We start from the raw sequence: 20,297 nt of genomic DNA, 5'->3' as shown, positions 1-20,297 counted from the left end.
TCCTCCGTTTTCAAAGCTGCCAAGTTTGGCGTGCAAAATCTGTATACAATATAAAGACATGCCAACCTTACAGACCATGCAACCTCAAAGTGTAGGAAACTTAAAAAATATATTCATATATATTTATATATATATTTATATATATCAATGCCCATAAAAGACGTGGGCCCAAAAAGTTTACAAAAGGAAGAATGGAATGAATACATGACCGAGACTAATAAAAAGGAATGTTCCGTATCGAAAGTAAAAACAAATGGTTACTTGTGTATTGCCAGCCATGCCGGCGGGGCTGTGCCGTGACACCAGCACCTGAAAGGAAGAAGCTGTCGGCTCAAAAAGGGAAAAATGCCTCAAAACAAGGGCTCCTCCTCCCCTGTGCTGCCCAGAGCTGGCCTGGGCCATGGGCACAGCTTGGAAGTGGATCCACGTGGGCTGGGATGGGGAGGAGACGAGTTCCGGAGCCTTGGGAAGCCCTTCTCTCCTTGGGCAGGCTCAGAGAAATGATGGCAAGAAACGAACGTGGCATCCTGAAAGCCATGGGAGGCCGGTTTTGTAGGAAACCAGCCCAGCACGGCCGGCTCTCAGGAGTGCAAAAAGGTTTGCCCCAAACAGAGAGTGGAAATACAAAACCGCCAGGAAGATCTGACAACAGAAATGCTCATGTAAACGTGGTCACTGCCCACAGCTCAGAAACGGCCAAAGGAAAATGGAAAGGCAGTCACCAGATCCTGCGGCCAGGTTGACTTTAGATCACAGCAGCAAAGCGGTCATTGGAAAAAACAGCGTCTGCGGGCACGCCGTGCGTCCACACGGGAAGGCTGTGTGCGGAACGCGCCGAGGATGGTCCTAGTGACCAAAGCCATTTGTGACTTAAAAACGTACTTGGGTCTGCAAAACTCAAATACAGTAGTGTCTGGTTTTTCAACTGTATTATGAACTGAGAAACAAAAAACAAAAGCCTCTTGCATTTGCTCACACGTATGGTATGCTTCAAATTCCTTCCACAAGTGAGTCTTGAATGGAATGAAAACAGCCCCTTCAAGAACTGGAAAAGAAGTTACTAGAAATGACCCCGTTGGTTCTCCTAAGAACAGAATAAAAGAAAAATCTACTCTTGGTTGTTCAGACGAGGGATCTGTGCTATCCTACGCTGCTGCAAGAAGGTACACTCGCCAATCTGGTCTCCTCTAAGCTGCTCGCCTCTTCCTTGAGCCAGAGATGAGGGGCTGCTCCCGGGGCTGCGTTCCAGCTTGGCTTGGAAAAATCGCTCAGGAAACAGTTCTTCAGGCAGCTCGAGTTGCAACTTCTTCAGAAAGAAGGGGAGAGAGGAAGAGCACGTGGGGTGTGTGTGTGTGCATGTCTGTGTGTCTGCGTGTCCGTGTGCACGAGAGAGAAGATGCCAGCTGTCCCACGAGTGTCTGACAAGCTTTCCGTATGATAGCTACTAAAGCCGCGTGGAATCCTTGCTACAATTCACATGGAGGATAAATACGTCACCCATTGTAATACTACTATGTTGAAGGTAAGAAAACGCCTTATTTTCTTTACAGAGTTACTATAACAGAACTGAGGAAATATACAGTCGGCGGTATTATACAAAAGAGCTCACTGCATTCCCTCCTCCTCGGTAAACGCACGCTTTCCAAAAATAAACTCTAACAATCTGCAACAATTCCTTACGCCTGCAGAAAGCTGCTCACTGTAGAAAAGATTTAAAGGGGAGGGGGGGGCAGGGAGGAAAGAAAGAAAAAGAAAGAAAATAATGTACAAGCAAGAAAAAAATGGGAGGAGAAAGATTTGGACACTATTGCCATTCAGAAACAAAACCTGCCAAATAGAAAACAAATGTCAGATTCACACAAACAAGGCTTCTGTAGGGTTTTGTGAAATATTGATATAAAAATCAACAGCAAATTCATAGTCTTTGCTATAAAAAACTCATTCTCTTTTTTTTTTTTTTTTTTTAGTAAAAGGATCGTAACTAAAAACCTTAAATTAAAATACAAATGTTTAGGGTAGTTGCCCAGTGGCTAACGTGTTGGCAATCTGAAAACTTTCCAACCTGTTGTCTGAAAGTCCTCAAGTTTCAACCTGGATCCTTTTCCAAAAGCACCTCAACATTCCAATTCACAAATCTGTCCCTAGGGAACTTTCAATGGCTACTGTTATAGTATGCATTTATTACATATATTTTTCTATAAATGCATTATAAATATTTTATCAATAATTCATAGGAATCCGGTTTCTAAGCTTGGAATACATTTGGAATATACATTATACACATATATATATTTATACCTAACAATTTAAGCAATATCTCATGCTAGTTGCTTTTAATAAAAAGCATTCCAGTCTTAAACCTGCATTTGTGTCTAATACATGCTTCAACAACCAAATTGATAAGTTCAATTACTAGATAATGTAGAAGAGAGAAAACATTTGAAAATTTGATTTTAAAAATGGTTGAATTTCAAAGACCCAACAGTATTTGCCACTTTCTTGGCAACTACCTTAATTATTTCTTTTTCTCTTTTTTTTTTTTTCTGAAACAGCAATGAAAGAAAACAAAACAAATCCAAACTTGTAGACAGTTTTTGGAGACGCTCTGTTCAGCTGATGCCTGCTTCCCACCATCATGCCAGCACAAGCCAAAAAGTCTTCCTTCCTGATGGCAGTTCTTGGCTTTCCAACCAGAGGAAAAATATTCACGAACTGCTGTGTTTTCTTTTTTTTTGTTTGTTTTTTTTTTTTTTTTTTTAACCCCCCCGTTTTTTTTTTTTTTTTTTTTTTTTTTTTTTTACCGGTTTTTTTTTTTTTAAAAACCCCGGGGGGTTTTTTAAAAAAAAAAAAAACCCCTAACGGGGGGTTAAAAAAAACCCCCCGTTTTTAAAAATTTTTTAAAAACGGGGGGGTTTAAAAAAAAAAAACCGGGTTTTAAAAAAAAAAAAAAAAAACCCCCGTAAAAAAAAAAAAAAAACCCCGGTTTTTTAAAAAAAAAACCCGTTAAAAAAACCCCCCCCCCTTTTTTAAAAAAAACCCCCGGTTTTTTTTTTTTTAAAGGGGGGGTTTTTTAAAACCCCGGGGAAAAAAAAACCCCGTTTTTTTTTTTAAACCCGGGGGGGTTTTTTTTTTTTTTTTTTTTAAAGGGGGGGTTTTTTAAAAAACCCCGGGGGGGTAAAACCCCGGGGGTTACCCCCCCCGTTTTTTTTAACCCGTTTTTTTTTTACCCCCGGGGTTTTTTTTTTTAAAACGGTAAAAAACCCCCGGGGTTTTACCCCTTTAAACCGGGTTTAAACGGTTTTTCCCCGTTTTACCCCGTTTACGGGGTTTTTTTCCCCCTTTTACCCCCCCTAAACCTAACCTTACTAAGTCCGACCGAACGACCTAAACGACGAAACCTAAACGTTCCTTCCTTCCTGTAGTCGCTACTTGTGTCTACACTGAAGAATTTTCACGTATGTCTGTTGTTTTTTCTTTTTGTGTTTTTGTTTTTTTTTTTTTACTTAAGGCATTGTTCCTCAAACTTCAAAAATCCAGCTGCACCATATCCATCAATTAAAAAAAAAGGCACAAACTCATCTTCAGATGGCTTTGGAGACAATAAAGCCGACTCCATCTGGGCTACCGTTTCCTTTTTTGTGTTTCCCCCCTCTTTCCCTTTCCTTTAGATGTAAGACTAGTCCTCTTTCCCTGTCCCTCCCCATTAAAAATACACCATCTCACATTGTTCTGGTTTCGACAAGAGTGTCGTTGACTCACAGGCAGGCAAGAGCCATTTAAAAAATCCAAGAAATGAAACTACAAGATGGGTCAAGTGGTTCAAGCGGAGATTGCTGAATTGTGGGTAATCAAATTGTAAGCACCAGTTTCACATTAAGGTTTGTTTGTTTTATTTTCACGTGTGTTGTTGAATCTTTGACTTTTTGGCAACTCTGCCAAAGACTTCACGGGCGTCGTTCCCCTTTCCACTCCTGGTGAGGACCAGAGGAAGAGTGCCCAGCATTGTCAGTCCTTTACTGCTCTTCACCAGCATTTTTCATTTTCAGCAAATATATACTGTAGACGCATATAGATATGGAGAGATTTTTCGGTTGCTTTGCTTTACACCTGGTTGTCCTTCTGTATTCTGGAAAAAACCATGACAGGACGCAGGAGTAACAAGAGAAAGCTTCTTGGCAGAGCTTCAAGACGAAGACAAACAAACAGGAGAACTCCAGCTCGAAGATGAATGCTACAGGGGAGGTTCCTCTTCCATAGGTTCATCATCGGGTCTGAGCAATTTTACAGCCAGGCAGGGAGGGAAGAGGGAGGAGAGAAAAGATGATTGAGCACGAGAGCCGGATAATTCGTAACGCTAAATCTCACACCTTATGTTCCTATCACCTTCCCTGCAGGTAATTTTGCTCAGCTGGCTCACCTAGAATTAAAATTTGCCTCCAAAAAGGGTTTTTTCAAACAAAGTGCTTTCACTGTGCAACTTTAACATTTTTGCAGCAAAATTTATTTCCTCTCATGGTCCAAAAACACATTCTGCTCTCACTGGAGCAGAAGGATCAGGCAATGTGTGCACAACACTAAGGTAACATCCGGGGCTCATGCAAGTGAACTTGTCTTGCAGCCCAGCTCTTTAGAGAATGCATGAAAGGAAGGAGATGGGTGAATCCATATGCAATGGGTAAAAGGCGAAGTTTAACCCAGTAGGCTGCCCCCAAGGCCACCCGTGATGACAAAAGCAACTCACCGCTTCTCAGCTGGCTTCACGCCTACTGACAGAGATGCCATGGCTGTCACTGTCTCAGCCTCTTCGTTCTCACACTTCTGTGCCTCAACCAGGGAATAGCCCACTGTGGAGGCATAGCGCTGGAGTGAATGCCAATACTTGCCTGGGGAGAGGTGAGAAAAGCAGCAGTTAGGGTCCCTTTATCAGGATGGGTCAAGTAACCTGTTCAAAGAATCACAGAATACATGGGTTGGGAGGGACCTTAATGGGATCACCCAGTTCCAACCTCCTGCTGTGGGCAGGGCTGCCATCCGCTAGGTCAGGCAGCTTACAGCTCCACCCAAGCAACCTTCCTATGCCCAGTAATAGATAGCTGAGGACTGACTGGGGAGGACACACCAGGCTTACGTAAAACACAGACTTAAGCCATACTTGCTGTCACTTCCAGGCCTGCCTTGAGGCCCCTGGGTATGGAGGGAACTTCTGGGGGCACAAGCCAAGGGAAACCCCTTGGAGCCATCCAGGCTGTGGGAAGTGATGAAACGGGTTTCTCTCTCCTGCTCACAGCTCTCTGTCACAAGCTCTGATATAGCAGGAGATCATCACTGACCCTTATGGTCAAGTAGGCTGCTGTGAGAGAGGCTGCTCTGTTCTCTATGCAGAAAAATCCAATCTGCTTTCTATACAATATCAAAAGCGACATCCGAGAACTGCCAAAACTCCTACTCCTTGCCACATATTAATCAATAGTGCTGCAATTCTGCTGTATGTTGAAGACCTATGTTTTGAATAAATGTTTGTCTTGTTTTGTTATGTAGGCAAGCATACAATCAGCAGGACATATTTCAGCAGAAAACTGTGCAGCAGGACAACCAAGGTATTCCCTGTTTATGAAGGGTAAAACCCTTATTCATAAAAAAGAACTAAAAATAGAGGAGGGAGGCTAAAGTAACACATTTCCACAGCTGGAATCACACAGGAAGAATGGAGACGTAACAGCTCTCCTGGGCTGAGAGATGTTTTGTAGGGGAAAACATGTTTTAATAAAGCATCTACAAAAATGAACCAGTTATCTCCCCCAAAGACAACTAGGATGTCAAATCAGGGCTGAATCACTGGCTTGCAATGAAAGAAGTCTTCTCCTTTGGCTACGGAAGAAAGGTGACCTGATGGTCTTACTTAAAACCCCTCTTCTGAGTTGCTTTGCTCAGTTTAATGGAAAAAAAAAGAAAAGTCACTAGTTGAGTCAAGGTATCACATCGCTGCTGAGCATTTGAGTCAGTAGAGTGGCTGCTGGAAATGGAATTGAGATTTCTAAAGCTATCGGGCATTTCTGAGGGGGAGAAATCATTTGGCCTTTTTTAAGCTCTACTTTATTCCTATAAAGAGGAGACTAGCCTCCCTCCAGTTCTACACCACAAGTGTTTGAAGTGGGAAGATGTCAAGACCTAGCACAGTGGGATTCCTATGTTATATATTATTCAGACTCTTTTCACTCCATTCCTCAAGAATATCCCCAGGAAACCTTTAACCACAATGATTTTAATCTCAACTAAATAAACCCACAATATTAGCAGTTTCATGCAATGTTCTTTCATCCCTATCCACTCTTCACTAATGAATGCAACAATGCATGATGAGACTTGTGTTAGTCAGAGATACTTGAATTGCTTCTGAAGATATAAGCACCCACGCTAAAGAGTAGGACAGTCTGTCCTCTATAGTGATTTTAAAGGTTTTACTGCACTGGCTTTAATACTAATTCCCCCAGTTGACCAGAACAACCTGCTCAATGACCGGGGTGCCTCCCAGCTTGCTTCACCTTCCTGAACACAAACTTCTGCACTTAACAGCTTCAACTTGTGCAAGCCAAGCAGCGGGCTTTGCAGACAAGAGCACTGATACAGTCCTTTCTCAAGAGCCAAACCACCTCCCTGAACTGACTTTTCCTTGGGCATCACTCAATAAATTACTGAGTGTACAGTAAGACCAGTTGGTGGTTGCTTAAACCCAGTCCACAGTACAGTGACAATCCACAAAGTAGGGTGAGGGTATGCAGTGGTCTGAGGTTGAACACGGAGCTGGCAGGACAATGATGAACTGGAATGGGTACCCTAGTAAGGTCAGCCTAACAGGGAACCAGCTCTTTGAATGGGCTATACTCACTGTGTATCTCAATCACTTTCTCCATTGAATGCACCGCATTAGCATTTGCTCTCTGCTGGAGAACTTTTTCTGGAAGAGGGTCGAGCTGGAGAGAGAGAGGAAGAATGAAGAAATGTTATCTCAAACTACAGACCAGGCATTAAGCATGATTTAGCAACAGCTCTGCCACATTAAGCTTCCACCCCATTCCCCTGATTCCTATTATCTGCCTTTAGTTAAATATCCAAAATAGACAGAACTTCCTAAATGCTCCTGCAATATTCCATGCAGCCTCCCTGCCCCAACACTCCTCCACAAGCACAAAATGCTGCAGCCCTGGATGGAGACTGTTTGCATGAGCAGACAAATAAGGCAAGTGCTGCTGTCTGTTTTCACACCATGTAAGACTAGGGCTCTGGACTGCCTTGTGCAAAGTTTTCACTATTAATAGTGTGAAAGGAAAATAAAAGCAACTGAAAAATACAACAATGACCACACTTCTTTCTTTCCTCTGAAGAAATAAAAGGGGAAGCTTTTTAATTCCTCTGCATTTACTGACTCAGAGAAACAGCTGGTTTTCTCACTTGGGGTGCCTTCCTCACTTTAAAGGACTATTTTCTGAAAAGCTGACCTATCCTTTCTGCCCTTCGTGAAGTTATTAAACCATGTGTTGTTGGTATGATGCCCGCCTTGATTCCCATTGGCCAAGAAGCAACAAAAAAAGCCCCAACAACACAGCTATTACTAGACATCTTTTTCTCTAAATTGCTGAAGAATATTCTAAGATACACCCAAGTGGCTCCTGCCATCCTTTGCAGCAGCAGCAGCATTTTAACACTGTGCAGGCATGGCTCTAACAGCAGGCAGGAGCTAGGGCTTCCTCCCTCCGCAGGAAAGAAGCCAGATCTGCAGTCCGGATATATCAATTTATATTAAAAAGAAGAGAATATAAATAATTGAAAACTTTAAAAAGGATCTTCCAAGGAAGGAAACTGGGTGATGTTGTGTAGAGCACCACTTTTCAATGGCACAGCAGAGATGTCTGCTTGGTAGGTGAGGATGTCCAGCAGGGCAGCTCTACTTGGCTCACATATGTGGCTGATGGCTGGAGCCTAGACATCTCACAACTCAGTACTCAAGAAAAAATTTCAGCTGAGTCGATTTTCTCCAAACCCTTTTCTTTTTTTCCCTTTCTTTTTTTTCTCCCCTGGTTCTCCACAAAGAACACACACTCATCACAAAGCCGAGTATCCAAAACAAGAAATGCTTGCAGCTGTTGACTGTGTCTGAAAATATGCACCAGTGCTCATCCGAGGGTCCTCCTCAACAAAGAAGCAGTCACAGTTTAATAGTTAATAAAAACTGTGGCAAAGTTTAACTGCAACTTCTGACCAAAGCCAAGACAAGCTCCAGCCAAGAGATCTGCTCTCGCGACCAGATGGCAGCCATTTGATAGGTGCTCCATCAGGACTCGAAACTGCTCTGCTCTAGATTTAATAATTAAGGATTGCACTTCTAATAAATTCTTTACTCTAAAAATAATTCTGGCAAGGCTAGCTTCTGTATGACATTAAGTGAAGGCGAACGCTATTCCTGGACAAGTCTTTAGTAAGAGCTTCCCAGTGCCTTTCGGTTAATGCTGACATAAAGCACACAACACCAGGCAGCTTAGCCGTGTGCTATTTCACAGATGAATCATTTCCACCGTGCAGTACTCCTCCTGAAACCAACACTCACAGACAACAGCCTCACTCATCGCTCACTTGGGAAAGGAAGAAAATACCTCTGGGGATTAGGCAACGTTTTTAAACAACTGCTTATTATCACCTCCCTGTTCATTCAGGACATCCAGAGTCTGACACTGGACACATCTCTCTTGCTCGTGCATGAAAAATGGCACAGTCTTCGCAGTGCTGTGAGTGCTGCTGAGCACAACTTGTAGCTCTGGCTCTGTCCCTGCCACCAGCAGCTCCCACTGCACAGGCACAGCTTGGGGCACAGTGCTGGCACCGCTTCCTAACCGGCATACTCATCTCTACGTGATCTTCTCTGCATTCAGCTGCAATCATGCCAGTATTGAACAACTGAATTTGTAACCAAAGCAACTCAAACATTCTCAAGCCACCCCGCACAGCTCTAACTCATTTCACATTAAAATAATCTGCTGCAAAGCTCAAGCTCCGCTTTAATTTCCTGGGCAGTTGGGAACTGCCTCTGCATAACGCTTTTCCAAAGCGGGAGTTTTGATCTCTGCCGGTGAAGGCAGACGCTGTGTGGACTGGCACTGCTCCCCTCATTTCCTACCATTTCCTCACGTAACACAACCAGCTCTCTGCAGCAAGCACACTTCCCCGCACCCGTCGCCGGCCGCAGCTGGCTGTCCATGTGCACGCATGCAGAGCTGCCTAGCACACTGTATATCAAACCCCATCAAAGGGCCGCAGGACAAAGCAACAGCAGTTCCCTCCAAGTTTCTTGCATTAAAAAGGCTTTATAAAAGACCTTGATAAAACGAGTGTTTCCTGCTTTTTGATGTGCGGGTAAGAGAACATTATCATGATATCTGTGCAGCCTTACAGCCCACCTAGGAAAAGTGAGAATAGCTCCATCTTTAAATATTTAAAAGCGCTTTAAGATGTCCCGATGCAGTGATTAAAAAAACAAAGTATTTTTTTTTTTTACCTTTAAGGATCAATATTCACCCTGCTAAATGGAAACACTCAGCCAGCTGACAACAGCCAAGCTATCATGAATGCTAAGATCTCCCAGAGCTACGCACTCCCAAACACATTTGTGGCTCGGATCAAGCACTCCTTTATTGCACGCAGATCCTCACCCCACATTGCAGCCACCCGCCTGCACCACAGTGCTACATTATGTGAGAGGAATGACATCTTTCACATGTTATTTCCTCAGTCTCTCCTTCAAAGTGCATCCTGCCATTAGAGCTGGCTGTGTCCTCATTTGTGTGGAGCTGATGGGGTCATCCGTGCTGACAACAGTGCCATCGCTGCCAGATGAAGAGACATAAGTGCTGTTACATCAACTCTGCTCTTCCTCTGCTTGCTGACTCCTGAGTTTTCGTCTGTCCCACGGGTTGGTGTGCTGGACAGGTTACCTATGTTGAATGTCTTATCAGAGCTGTCTGGCCAAGCGCAAGGAATGGATACTCTCTGGATGGTTGGAGATGGGATGCTGGATGACTGAAGCAGATGCTTTTTATGAATCCCAGCTGTTTCACTGCTGATGTATTAGACTGGTTGGTGAGGTTTCCTCAGGCACTGTCATCCTTCACAAAGAGTTTGGATACTGAGAGACAAAGCACTCCTTCTAAAGGCTGGCAGTCAGGGAACACAGGCAATCTGTACCTCCCTGCTCCAGCTTCCCAGACCAGAGAAAGGCCACTCATCACTGACCTGAACTGAGTCACAGCAAGCCTGCCCAGGGCTCACCATCAGTCCCTGCAGTCAGCTCCCACCACAGGCAGACTGACAGCTGAAATTCTGCTTGGTTTCTCTTCTCTGTGCTACTTACTGCACCTTCAGATGCTGACTACAGGGCTTCCATCAGCTCCTGCACTCGGGCTTCTTCAGCAAAGGGAGCCTTGGCTGTTCTCTCCACGGCAGGTGAAAGTTTTGAGAAGAACCTCCTCTCTTCACCAACAGGCAGGAAGGTCTCCTGCTTTGCAGAAGAGACCAATGCCTTCAGAGGTCTGTTCTGAAGTCACTTCAGCAGCCTCTTTGTGTCCATTTATTGCAGCCTTTTGAAACTTCTCAATAGCACGGGGTACTGAAGGCAAACTAAAAAGGCAACCTAAAAAAAATTCAAACACACTAGCCAAGCCACCTCCAACTTCAAGTCTGAATGGATCCTCCAACACAAAGCTGAACTTCTTAAGTATACACAGCCAAAGGAGAAGCCTTGTGCTGCTGTTATGTATGTCATCAACCCTCAACAATCGCTTTGAGCAGGTCCAGAGTGCCAAACACACCAGGACAAGTGCAGCAAGTAACAAATAGGGACTGTGTCCATGGCTCCAGCTGAGTAAGTCTGTGCTTCTCTGCGAAGAGTACAATTTTCCTAGGTAGAAAATCAATGCAAGGCACTTTTGCAGTCTATCTGTACCAGTCCGAGACTCAGCCATTAGGATGACTGTGGTTGTCCTCCCTGCGAAGAACACGTGTACAAAAAAAAAAAAAAGAGGCCAGACCAAAACAAATAATTTGTTCAAACTCCTAACTCACAAATTATAAATATGCTTCTTGAACAGAAGTATATGCGGAGGTAGAGACACAGCAAATGCACAAGGTTCCCAATCTGAGATTTTACTGTTGGCAGCTGATTGCTGTACTTGCTGCAGTATTTCTGTAGTGGATGAGCCTGAACACCTTGAGCCCAAAACACGTCAAATGCCACCACTGGGAACCTTTCAATTATCAGTCACGCTGGAAGAAATGGTGCCAGCTACAGTAGATGCTAAAGCCTGGTTGCATCAAGGGGAGGGCTGAGAAAAGTCTGAATCACTTTTTCTTTAATCCTACCACAGAAAGAAAAGGCAGAGAAGCCAAAGAATCTGCCTCCGTAGGAAAATATCCCAACATTTCCAGAAACCAGAAACTAGACTTCCTTTGTGTACTTCTCTGCCTTCTTCTTATCTTGCAATCAAACACCCTGGCTTTTCCAGCCAACTTCTTTAAGAGTTCTTTCAAAATAGCAATGAGCAGAAGGTAGGAAATGAAATGTTGAGGAAAAAATAGAAAAGAAAGCAGCATCAAGCACGCTGCACAACGAAGCAGATATACTGGCAGGAGGACTGCAAGGAGAGGGGAAGGTGTGGACAATAACTTCAGAAGTAAATAAAAACTAATCAGTGACTTTCTTAGGAGCACAGTGCAAACTACTTGGATAAAGGTGTGGCACATTCCCTGTTCTGGAGAACAAGAAGCCAACATTTGACGCCACAACTGGAAATTTGGCAGGATGAGGGGGCAGAGGCTGTGGCACATGGAACGTGCCCCCAAGCACGTGCCACCAGGAGGCCATGGCAGGATTTTTCGTTTCTCTGTACCTCGTTTCCCAGCAAAGCAGAAACACATGCTTCTGAGGCATCGCAAATGGCAGTCAGGTCGTGGCCTCCTTCGAGGGCCAGGACGACGCGGCCTCCGGCCAGGCCCATCAGCTGCTTCGTCAGGTACCCAAAGCCTGTGAGGGGAAAAGAGGAAATGCGAGAGAAGGGCAGAGGTTGTTGCTGGAATCAGGCTCCTGGCGAAGGATCAAAGAGTTATAAAAAGGAATTACATCATATTAAAAAACCACAAGGGATCTGAGCGGACTAAACGCATAATATAAGCCAGGTTTGATTTTCATACGCTCGTTTCAGAATTCCAGCCACGCTTCCCTGCTGGAGCGGTGCGAGATAGATCCACAACCCCTGGGCCGCAGCAAGCATCTCACTGGAGGTTATCCCAGGCACTGAGGGGGCAACTCAGCCCCCCAGCAGCCCTCCAACAGGCCCCAGGCTAGGGGTGGTGGCAGAGGCCAGGCAGGGAAGGGGAGGAGGAGGATGGAAGGAGGCTGCCTTCGCCCTGCTGTGTGAGAGAAGGAAAAGGCAAAGTCAGAGAAGTTGTGCAGAAGGCATGAGGGGAGGAGGGCAAGGGGAACTGGTGAAATTGCTGCCGGTGCTCTCGGTTCTGATCTCAGCACTGAGGAGCCCCAGAGATATTTGACAACCGGTCTTTGACAGACGTTTCTTCCCGTATATAATATGCTGTAAAAATTCCTGAGGCACCGGGACTTTGATCATATGACACACAATACATTTCTGCCCTTTAAACAAAACAGAACCAAGCTGTGAGGATTAAAAAAAAACATGTCCTCAAACCAACCCTCCCCCTCAAAAATAAAAAAAAATCCAAACGAAAGAGAACCCAGCACATTTCTACCCTTCATGCATGCTCCCTGCTTTTGTTTTGCAGTGTCTTATAACTCCTATGAGTGCCTTTGCAAATCAGCAAATTAACAGCGAGATAAAAGATTCATGGCTGAGCCCGTAATGTGGTACCCAGCCTCATGTTTTGAGAGAATAGCAAAGCATGGGAAATGCAACACGCAGGTAAACAAGACCTTTTCATTACAAAGTGTTTCTGGATATCTTAAATAACTTCTCTTGTAAATCTATTCCACTTTATTCTTGTATAAAGTTTATAGGCTCAGCTACCTTACGAAGATCTGAAGTTCACTGTGCAGAGTAAGTTTCCCGACTGAAACAAACTCTTAAAGAATATCCTTCTGTTTTTGCAAGAAAAACTTGGTTGATCGAAATAATATGACACCAGATAAACCTAGAACTGCAGAAAAAGGCCAGCCCAGAGCTGAGTGCATCTCCTACGTCATGCAAAACATGAAGACATGCAGCAAAATGGGCCGATTTAATTGTTACAAGGATAAAGAAAAAATATTTGTAAAAAAAATTTCGTAAAGGACTCTGGAGAAAGAAATGGATTCCTTCTAGCACTCAGAGCAGGGAATTACCTCTTTACATCTGACACTGCCTCCCTTCTGCAATTTTGCATTAAAACAACTATAGTTTTTTCAAATTCAGCAGCAGTCTTCTGGCAGACTAAAATAGTAACAAATCAAATGAAAATGCAACAGAAAATCCAAAAAGTTTGCCACTGAAATGGAAGGTTTGAACCTACATCCTCACAGGCTAAAACCTGGAAATATTATACATAGGTCATCCTGAAAGTAATGCCTCCTATTTATTTCCATGGAAACTACAACAGATACAAAGAGCACAACAACACTATTTGACATAGCAAATTCTCAGCTATGAAACACTCTTTCAACAGTCACCACTGTTTGTTGATTTGCATGGATGACCTGATTGAGATGCTCCTCACTTCATGGCAGCTGTGCATGGCCATCCAGAACATGGCCTGTCTCTCACGTCACAGTCACCACCCAAAGCCTCACATCCACTGTTTGGTTTCCATTAATATTCAGTAAATGTCAGTGAATGTCAATGGTGCCATTTTTTCTGCATAGAGGAATTCAATGACACACATTTGCTTCACCCACACTTCCGTGTCAGACACCAGTCTGTCACAGTGCCCCTCTGCTACCATCTGTCATACAGCAACAGAGTGTAATGGAATACTGCTGAGAAGGTTTGACTTCTACTGCCATACCAACACCCGACACTGACATCCTGGGCCAACATCATAAAAATAGGAGGCATTACTTTCAGAGCAACCCTTGCACGTTAATCCCCAGGACAACAAAAATTCACACCAATTTCAGTATTTGCTGTTTTCTAATCCACAACTTACATTTTGCAGAGAGATTATATCCTCCCAGAGGCGTAGGATGGCCTTCTACCGCATCAAAACCAGATGACACCAGCACAACATCTGGGGCAAATTCATTGGCAATGGGCATTACGACCGTCCTGCAACAGAATTGAAACATGGCAGACATGTTACAAATGAAGGAATATTTAACTGATCCTGAACAAGTCCCTTAGAAAGCCTTATGTTGCTTTTCCACAATAGTTTTTCCTTTTTCTTAGATGCTGCACTTCTCATTGCTCACAATGAAAGGTTGGGACCTCAAGATGCATGCGAGCACTGCTCTGCCTGCTGCCTCATGCAGCTGTGGAGGGCACTGCAAGGCTTGGGGCTACGAACTTGCTGCTCAACCAGCCCAACAAGGAACAAAAAGACAGCAGGCAGCACTGAACAGTTATCACAGGCACTGCACAACTGCAAGGGACAAAAGAAGCTCTAACGTGCAAATTATTCCACCTAACTCCAGTTCCCCATCCTCTGATATTTTGTTCTCTAAAACGAGACAGAATTGCTTAGCATCTGCAAACTACTGCCTATTAGGACCAGTACTTCAATGAGACAAGAGGTCCAGCTCTGTGGCTTCTCAGCAAAATGCATTTTCACTCTGGTGTCTCTCTTCAATGTACAAAATTTCTGTTCAAAATCCACGTGAGGTTGCTAACATCCCAATTCCCACATCAAGATGCCTACTAAGCAAAAAGGAAAAGTTCTGCAGAGAGCAAGAATTGCTTCTTCACCTAATAGCTCCAGCACAAATGCAGCAGAACTGAAATTACAGCAGTGAAAAACATCAAAGCAACAGAGCTTCTGAATAAACATGAGAGACACACACACAATCTTTTCTGACAAGGTTAGCATTCCGAAACACAGACTTATATACCAGAACACATCTCTGTAAGCACAACTGCACCTTTACTGATGACAGCCTTTACAGAATACTCTGAAAACGAGGTTCTATTTGCCCCAACACCAATCTGAGCTCACGCCATTTCACCCTCTGCAGAACACAGTTTTAACAGAGCACTTGCATCTCCCATGCAATGAGCTACTTGCCGTGTTAGTCAAACCCAGCAAGTCATCTCCAATGCAGAGCAGAGCCCTGGTGTGGGCAGGGACACTGGTACCCAGCATACCATGTACCATCCCAGGTCTGGTAGATGTGCTGAGGCAATGTGCAGTCCAAAAAAACCCTTCAAGCTTTCATTTTTGTCATCTTCCTGGTTGCCACTCTCCATGCACAGAAACACAGAAATCTATGCAATCTACAAAAATAAAACAATTCTCTGCTGGTGGTTAAAAGTTGCAGAGCTTTTTGGGCAGCATTCACCCTCTCTGTGCTGAGAAAGTTTTTAATTCTGACAGAGACTGAAAGAGGAATTTTATTTTTTTCCTCCAATGGCTCAACTCAACTTCTGTCCTCAGGGAGATTATTATGTAAGGAAGACAAAATAGTGCATTTTTCTGCTGATGGCTTTACAGTCGACAAAGCATGCTTAGTGAAACCCACAGACATCTTAAGTGGAAACCACCTCCCTGACAAAGGACTAAAGCAGCACTTTTGTAGCAAGTGCACGTGGCAAAGGGCTTTTTTTTTCTTTTTTTTTCCCTGAGCTTTGAAGTACTGCTGAACTATTTAATTTATAACCATAGCAGAACTGCTAAAATCATCAGATTTCTTCCAAAGCTACAATGCCGTGAGAGATGCTACAATCCCAGCTGCCATAACGCCATTGGTGGAGCAAACCCAACCCAAAGCCTAAACCCAAACCCGAGCTGTGGAGCTGCATGGGCTGTCAGCACCCAGCCAGCTCTGTGCTGCGAGGTGATGGCATCTTGTTGGCTGTGGCACAGCTCTCTATACCCAGTGCAGCTGAGGGAGATGCAGGGCATGGTGCTCGGCTGTGAGCAGGTCAGATGCTGTCTAGCAGCACAGGCACCACACAGACAGTGCCTGAAATCTGCAGAGATTTCAGGAGAGAAAAAGCAGTGCTTGCTGTTTGGAAGTAAATCGCATTGGTGATAGTTAGAAACAGCCACACTGCGGAAGAAAATGCCCTTTTTGCTCAGATGCATCACAGTAAAGCCAAGTCCCCAAGAGAAAACAGCTACTGAACTTCAAACAAGCCTATTGTTCTGTCCTGAGGACCATACTATAAAAGAAATCCACAGATTGGAGTTACTATCAAGGTAAGCAAGGTAAGCAAAGTGAGCAGTTTTCTCCAGAACTGGGTCTTTTAGCTAAGGTGGCTGCAAAGCCATTCACAAAAGAATGAAACAGTTCATAACACTGAATCTTCCCTTCAAGCCACACCAATCTGTTTTAAAGTACGAGGGTCAAACATTTGAATTTCCTACATTTTGGAAGACTGTTTTGCTTGTTTAATGTAAATTAAATCCTTTCATTAGGCTTTGAATGTGGCTAAGCTGCATGGCTGTGCATTAACTAATACCAATGGCTGCAAACAGCAAAAACTGCTTATAATGTTCTGCAAACACTTCGGGGGGAAAAAAATTTTCCATCATTTGCCATAAGACTGAATAATGCTTAGTCTACTACTGGCCAATTCACCAGTCAAATGCTTAATAAATAACAGGCAAATTAAACAGTTCTACAGAGAATTTCTCCAATGCTCTCTTCCCACTGCTGGCCATACAACACCAGGTGCCACCCCCTGCTCAAGCGCTGCTGGGGACGAAACAGGCATCAGAGAGCATGAAATCTACAAGACAGAAACAACAATTTGAGGCAAAACAGCAACAGGTTCCCCCTTCCAATTCGTTGCTTCTGGGATGTTTTATAGATAGAACCCCTCCATCCCACCAACTCAGCTCCCAGACTTGCTAAAGGCAGAAGGAGGGACCTCGCAGCCCTGGTTTTGCTTTTGCTCTGGGTGTCTGAAATAAAACCAACGTGAAACCAAGCCCCACACAGAATTATAATTGTGTGAGAGACCAGTGTCAGAGTAGGTAAAATTAAGATGAAAAGACAATTTTCTAGAATCATCAGGGAAAGGTATTTTACATCATGTTTAGAGGAAAACTCCTGCATGTAACACGAATTAATCTCACTAGTAACTGCTGTTCTTGTGCAATAAGGAGCCAGGCACAGCCTTCATGTTGCTTCAGCAGCTCTCCCAGTAGGGTCTGCACGCTATGCTTTTATACAGCCTTTGAAAATGCCACGGGAATTCATAGGAGCAACCACTGTTTCTTGTACAACAAGTCAGGGAACAAAAGACTCCAGTAAAAAAATAAAATAAAAAAATAAAGAGTTTTACAACCGTTTGTTTCTATAACTACGGAATAACAGGAATGAATACCAATAACGTTTTGATGAGTTAGGGACTTTTTAAATTATATGCCCTGCATTTTACGCGTTAGACTTTAATACATTTCTGCATAATCTGTGAAATCGGTATTGCCCACATACTTTGGTGGTGACTTCAGCCGTGGAACATTTGCGCAGTATATGGTCAGCTAAATTATAACGTAATGCTACCGAGGGCTGCAGTTAGGACAGCGTGGAGGAGTGCCAAGCTCACAGCAAACTCCCCAGTCCCTTCCATGGGCGACTCAGGTACCCCACACCTCTTCCCCCCATGCACAGCAGCTGGGATTTCACCCCGATCTTCTGCAGTGCTGATTTGGGAACTCAGCTCTGAAGACAACATGCAGCAAAATGCAAGGCACGGCTGCTCTCCGCTTCAGTGATAAATTTCATTGGGAGTTATTTATTCATCGGAAGAATAATTTGCGAAGACGATTATCTCAGTTATTATTTCATTAGAGAGCATGCTTTTATTCAATTCATACACCAGCTTATCCCAAAACAGAAGAATAAATGGAAAGCGTGACACTGGCTTTTTCTTAATGTTTTTACATAGAAAGATGGCTTTCCTCCCTAAAAGTGGGCAAGCATGTGAAGGGTTAAGGCTTAAAAAAAATGGAGAAAAAGTATATCGGTATCTTTGCCTAGCTCAAAGGATTTCCACTGATTCCTCTGCAGACATCAAAGCCTCACAGTTTGGCATTTGGACTGGTTTGAATTAAAGCTCAGTTCTCCACTGTGAGTTTCCAAGTTCATGGTGAAAATGCCTGCTGCTTCTGGAGTTCATTATGGCCAATTTTCTTATCTTTTCTTCATCTTAGGTTTGATCCCCAGCAAATGCAACGTGGCATTCGATGGGGTGGAATAACAAGGTGCTGCCTTGAAGGCATGCATTGTCTCAAGGGGCTAGCGCAAGAAAAGAAGAAAAAAAGGATATATGACCCATTCCCTTCACTTTCTAACTCTCAGGGGACTATAAATTGCAAACTTCAAAGCATTATTTTACATTAAAATCAATAGAAAGATTCAGGAAAAAAATGTTTTTTAAAGAAGCTGGTTAAGATTTGAAAAGGTCACTTGATAATGTATTATCATGACCAATCTTGGCAGAGGATTAAAAAAGCTTCCAATTTAACTTATTGACTGAAGGTGTGCATATGAGGCAGGCTACGGGAGGTGCTACCTATGAGGATGAGTCACAAAGCACTTCGCTTCCCAGAACCCAAAATAAGGGCTGGGATTAGGTACAAAATCTGCTTCTCACGTAGCTGCAGTCTCTGGGCAAAAAGACACCAGCGTCTATTAAGGAATGGCTGGCAAAGATCTTGTGCTGCAGACTGCTCTGAACAATTTTCCAGGAGCCTTGAAACTCAATTAATATTTAATAGCAAGTATGTCACTCAGTTGCCAGCTACAGGTTCTCTTTATAATGCAGATATCAGTCTTGTTGACTGCTGGGATAAACAGACTTCCACTTTGGAGGAAAGTGCTGCTTTCCTGTACCAGGAATAAAACATCAAGACAAATGAGAGTTATTTGACTAGATGTTATTTTAAATTGTATACATTCTTTGAAGGCTTTTTAATGGCATGCTGGAGGGTAAAAGCTCTTTTTGCTCAATATAACGCAATATGAATACAGGCACAGCAAAGGACAGAAATAACACTCCCAGATTTCACACATGCACTGCTATCCCAGGAAGGCAATATTCCATCTGGCTACTGCCAGAAATTTGCATCTCATATTTTGGCAATCATGTGTCCCCCTGAATTTATGCCGGGTGTTTGCCAGAAGTGCACTAAATCTGGTCTGAGGACAGAAAATCACTTCAACTGGTAATTGTTAAAAAAGATGCAAGGTAGGGAGGCACGAGGCATATGGGGGGACAGGGGCTGAACAGGACAGTCTCAAGAAAAAACGAAGCCCATGTATCCACAGGTCAGGGAATTATATTCCTTCTCCTGGAAAGAGTATCAGAAAAGAAAATGTAGTCTCACACAGGACTCTATTCATTACTGTTCTGCTTACCTCTCCACCCAGAAAAACTATCATTTTATTGTGTTATTCCACTGCTTCCATAGTTCATCTTAATACCTTCCTTTTCCCATTCTCTGTGGGTCTGGGAAGCAAATGCATCACACCCCAGGCTTTCAGCAAGGCCCCAAAACACCAGTGTTGTACAATCACCCCATCAAAGCGTTTTGCCCCATAGCTGCCCGGATCAGCAAGATGTTCAATGCATGTTTTGCTTCACACACCTCTTCTAATGATACTGACATGAGGAGGAAAATAAGGGTCAGATAAACAATTCCTTGCTATCCCCAGGTATCATGAGAGCATGACAGTAAGAGCACTGGGACACAAACAACTAGATCAACAAACAGCTCCATGCCCTTCTCCATTTGCAGACTCAAACAATGCCAGTTTTCTGGAGCACACTTGAATATGCTCGTACAACCCAACATCGTGATTTACATTTGGCACTGCTCTTACTGCTCATCAAGGAAGACATCTCAGCAACACATTAATTTAACCCCACAGCTTTGCTTACCTCCATTCACCCTCTATCAGTGAGCATAACACTTATTTGGTAGAAGGCCCACTTCCCTTTGCTAGGAACCCTCAGAAGTGACGTAGGGTGGTAGTCACAAGCAGAGCTCAAGTAAGGGAGACAATGCATTCCAGCATGCCTAGAAGTCATGCACCATCATGTATATCACAGTAATGATGCCTTAAGCCTTGGGACAGCTGCACC

At 43.7% G+C, this 20,297-nt stretch overlaps 1 protein-coding gene across 8 annotated transcripts in view; it reads right to left on the bottom strand.

Moving 5' to 3' along the window:
• Positions 1–3,488: 3,488 nt before the first annotated feature.
• Positions 3,489–20,297, bottom strand: part of HDAC4 (histone deacetylase 4) — a 208,364-nt gene continuing 191,555 nt past the window's right edge. For 7 of the 8 annotated variants that reach the window (XM_010713207.3, XM_010713201.3, XM_010713203.3 and 4 more), the window contains 5 exons: positions 14,197–14,315; positions 11,934–12,067; positions 6,887–6,971; positions 4,742–4,883; positions 3,489–4,271 (listed from right to left, as the gene is read on the bottom strand). In XM_010713207.3, coding sequence (XP_010711509.1) covers positions 4,232–4,271; positions 4,742–4,883; positions 6,887–6,971; positions 11,934–12,067; positions 14,197–14,315 — 520 coding nt within the window. In that variant the 3' untranslated portion in view covers positions 3,489–4,231. Of the gene's footprint in view, positions 4,272–4,741; positions 4,884–6,885; positions 6,972–9,701; positions 11,033–11,933; positions 12,068–14,196; positions 14,316–20,297 lie in introns of those variants that run through there. The other variant, XR_794053.3, reaches the window with a different exon arrangement.

Source organism: Meleagris gallopavo, chromosome 7, assembly GCF_000146605.3.
Source record: "Meleagris gallopavo isolate NT-WF06-2002-E0010 breed Aviagen turkey brand Nicholas breeding stock chromosome 7, Turkey_5.1, whole genome shotgun sequence".
NCBI lineage: Eukaryota > Metazoa > Chordata > Aves > Galliformes > Phasianidae > Meleagris > Meleagris gallopavo.
Note: the sequence above shows the minus strand (reverse complement) of the source record. Positions and strands in the feature narration are given on the sequence as shown.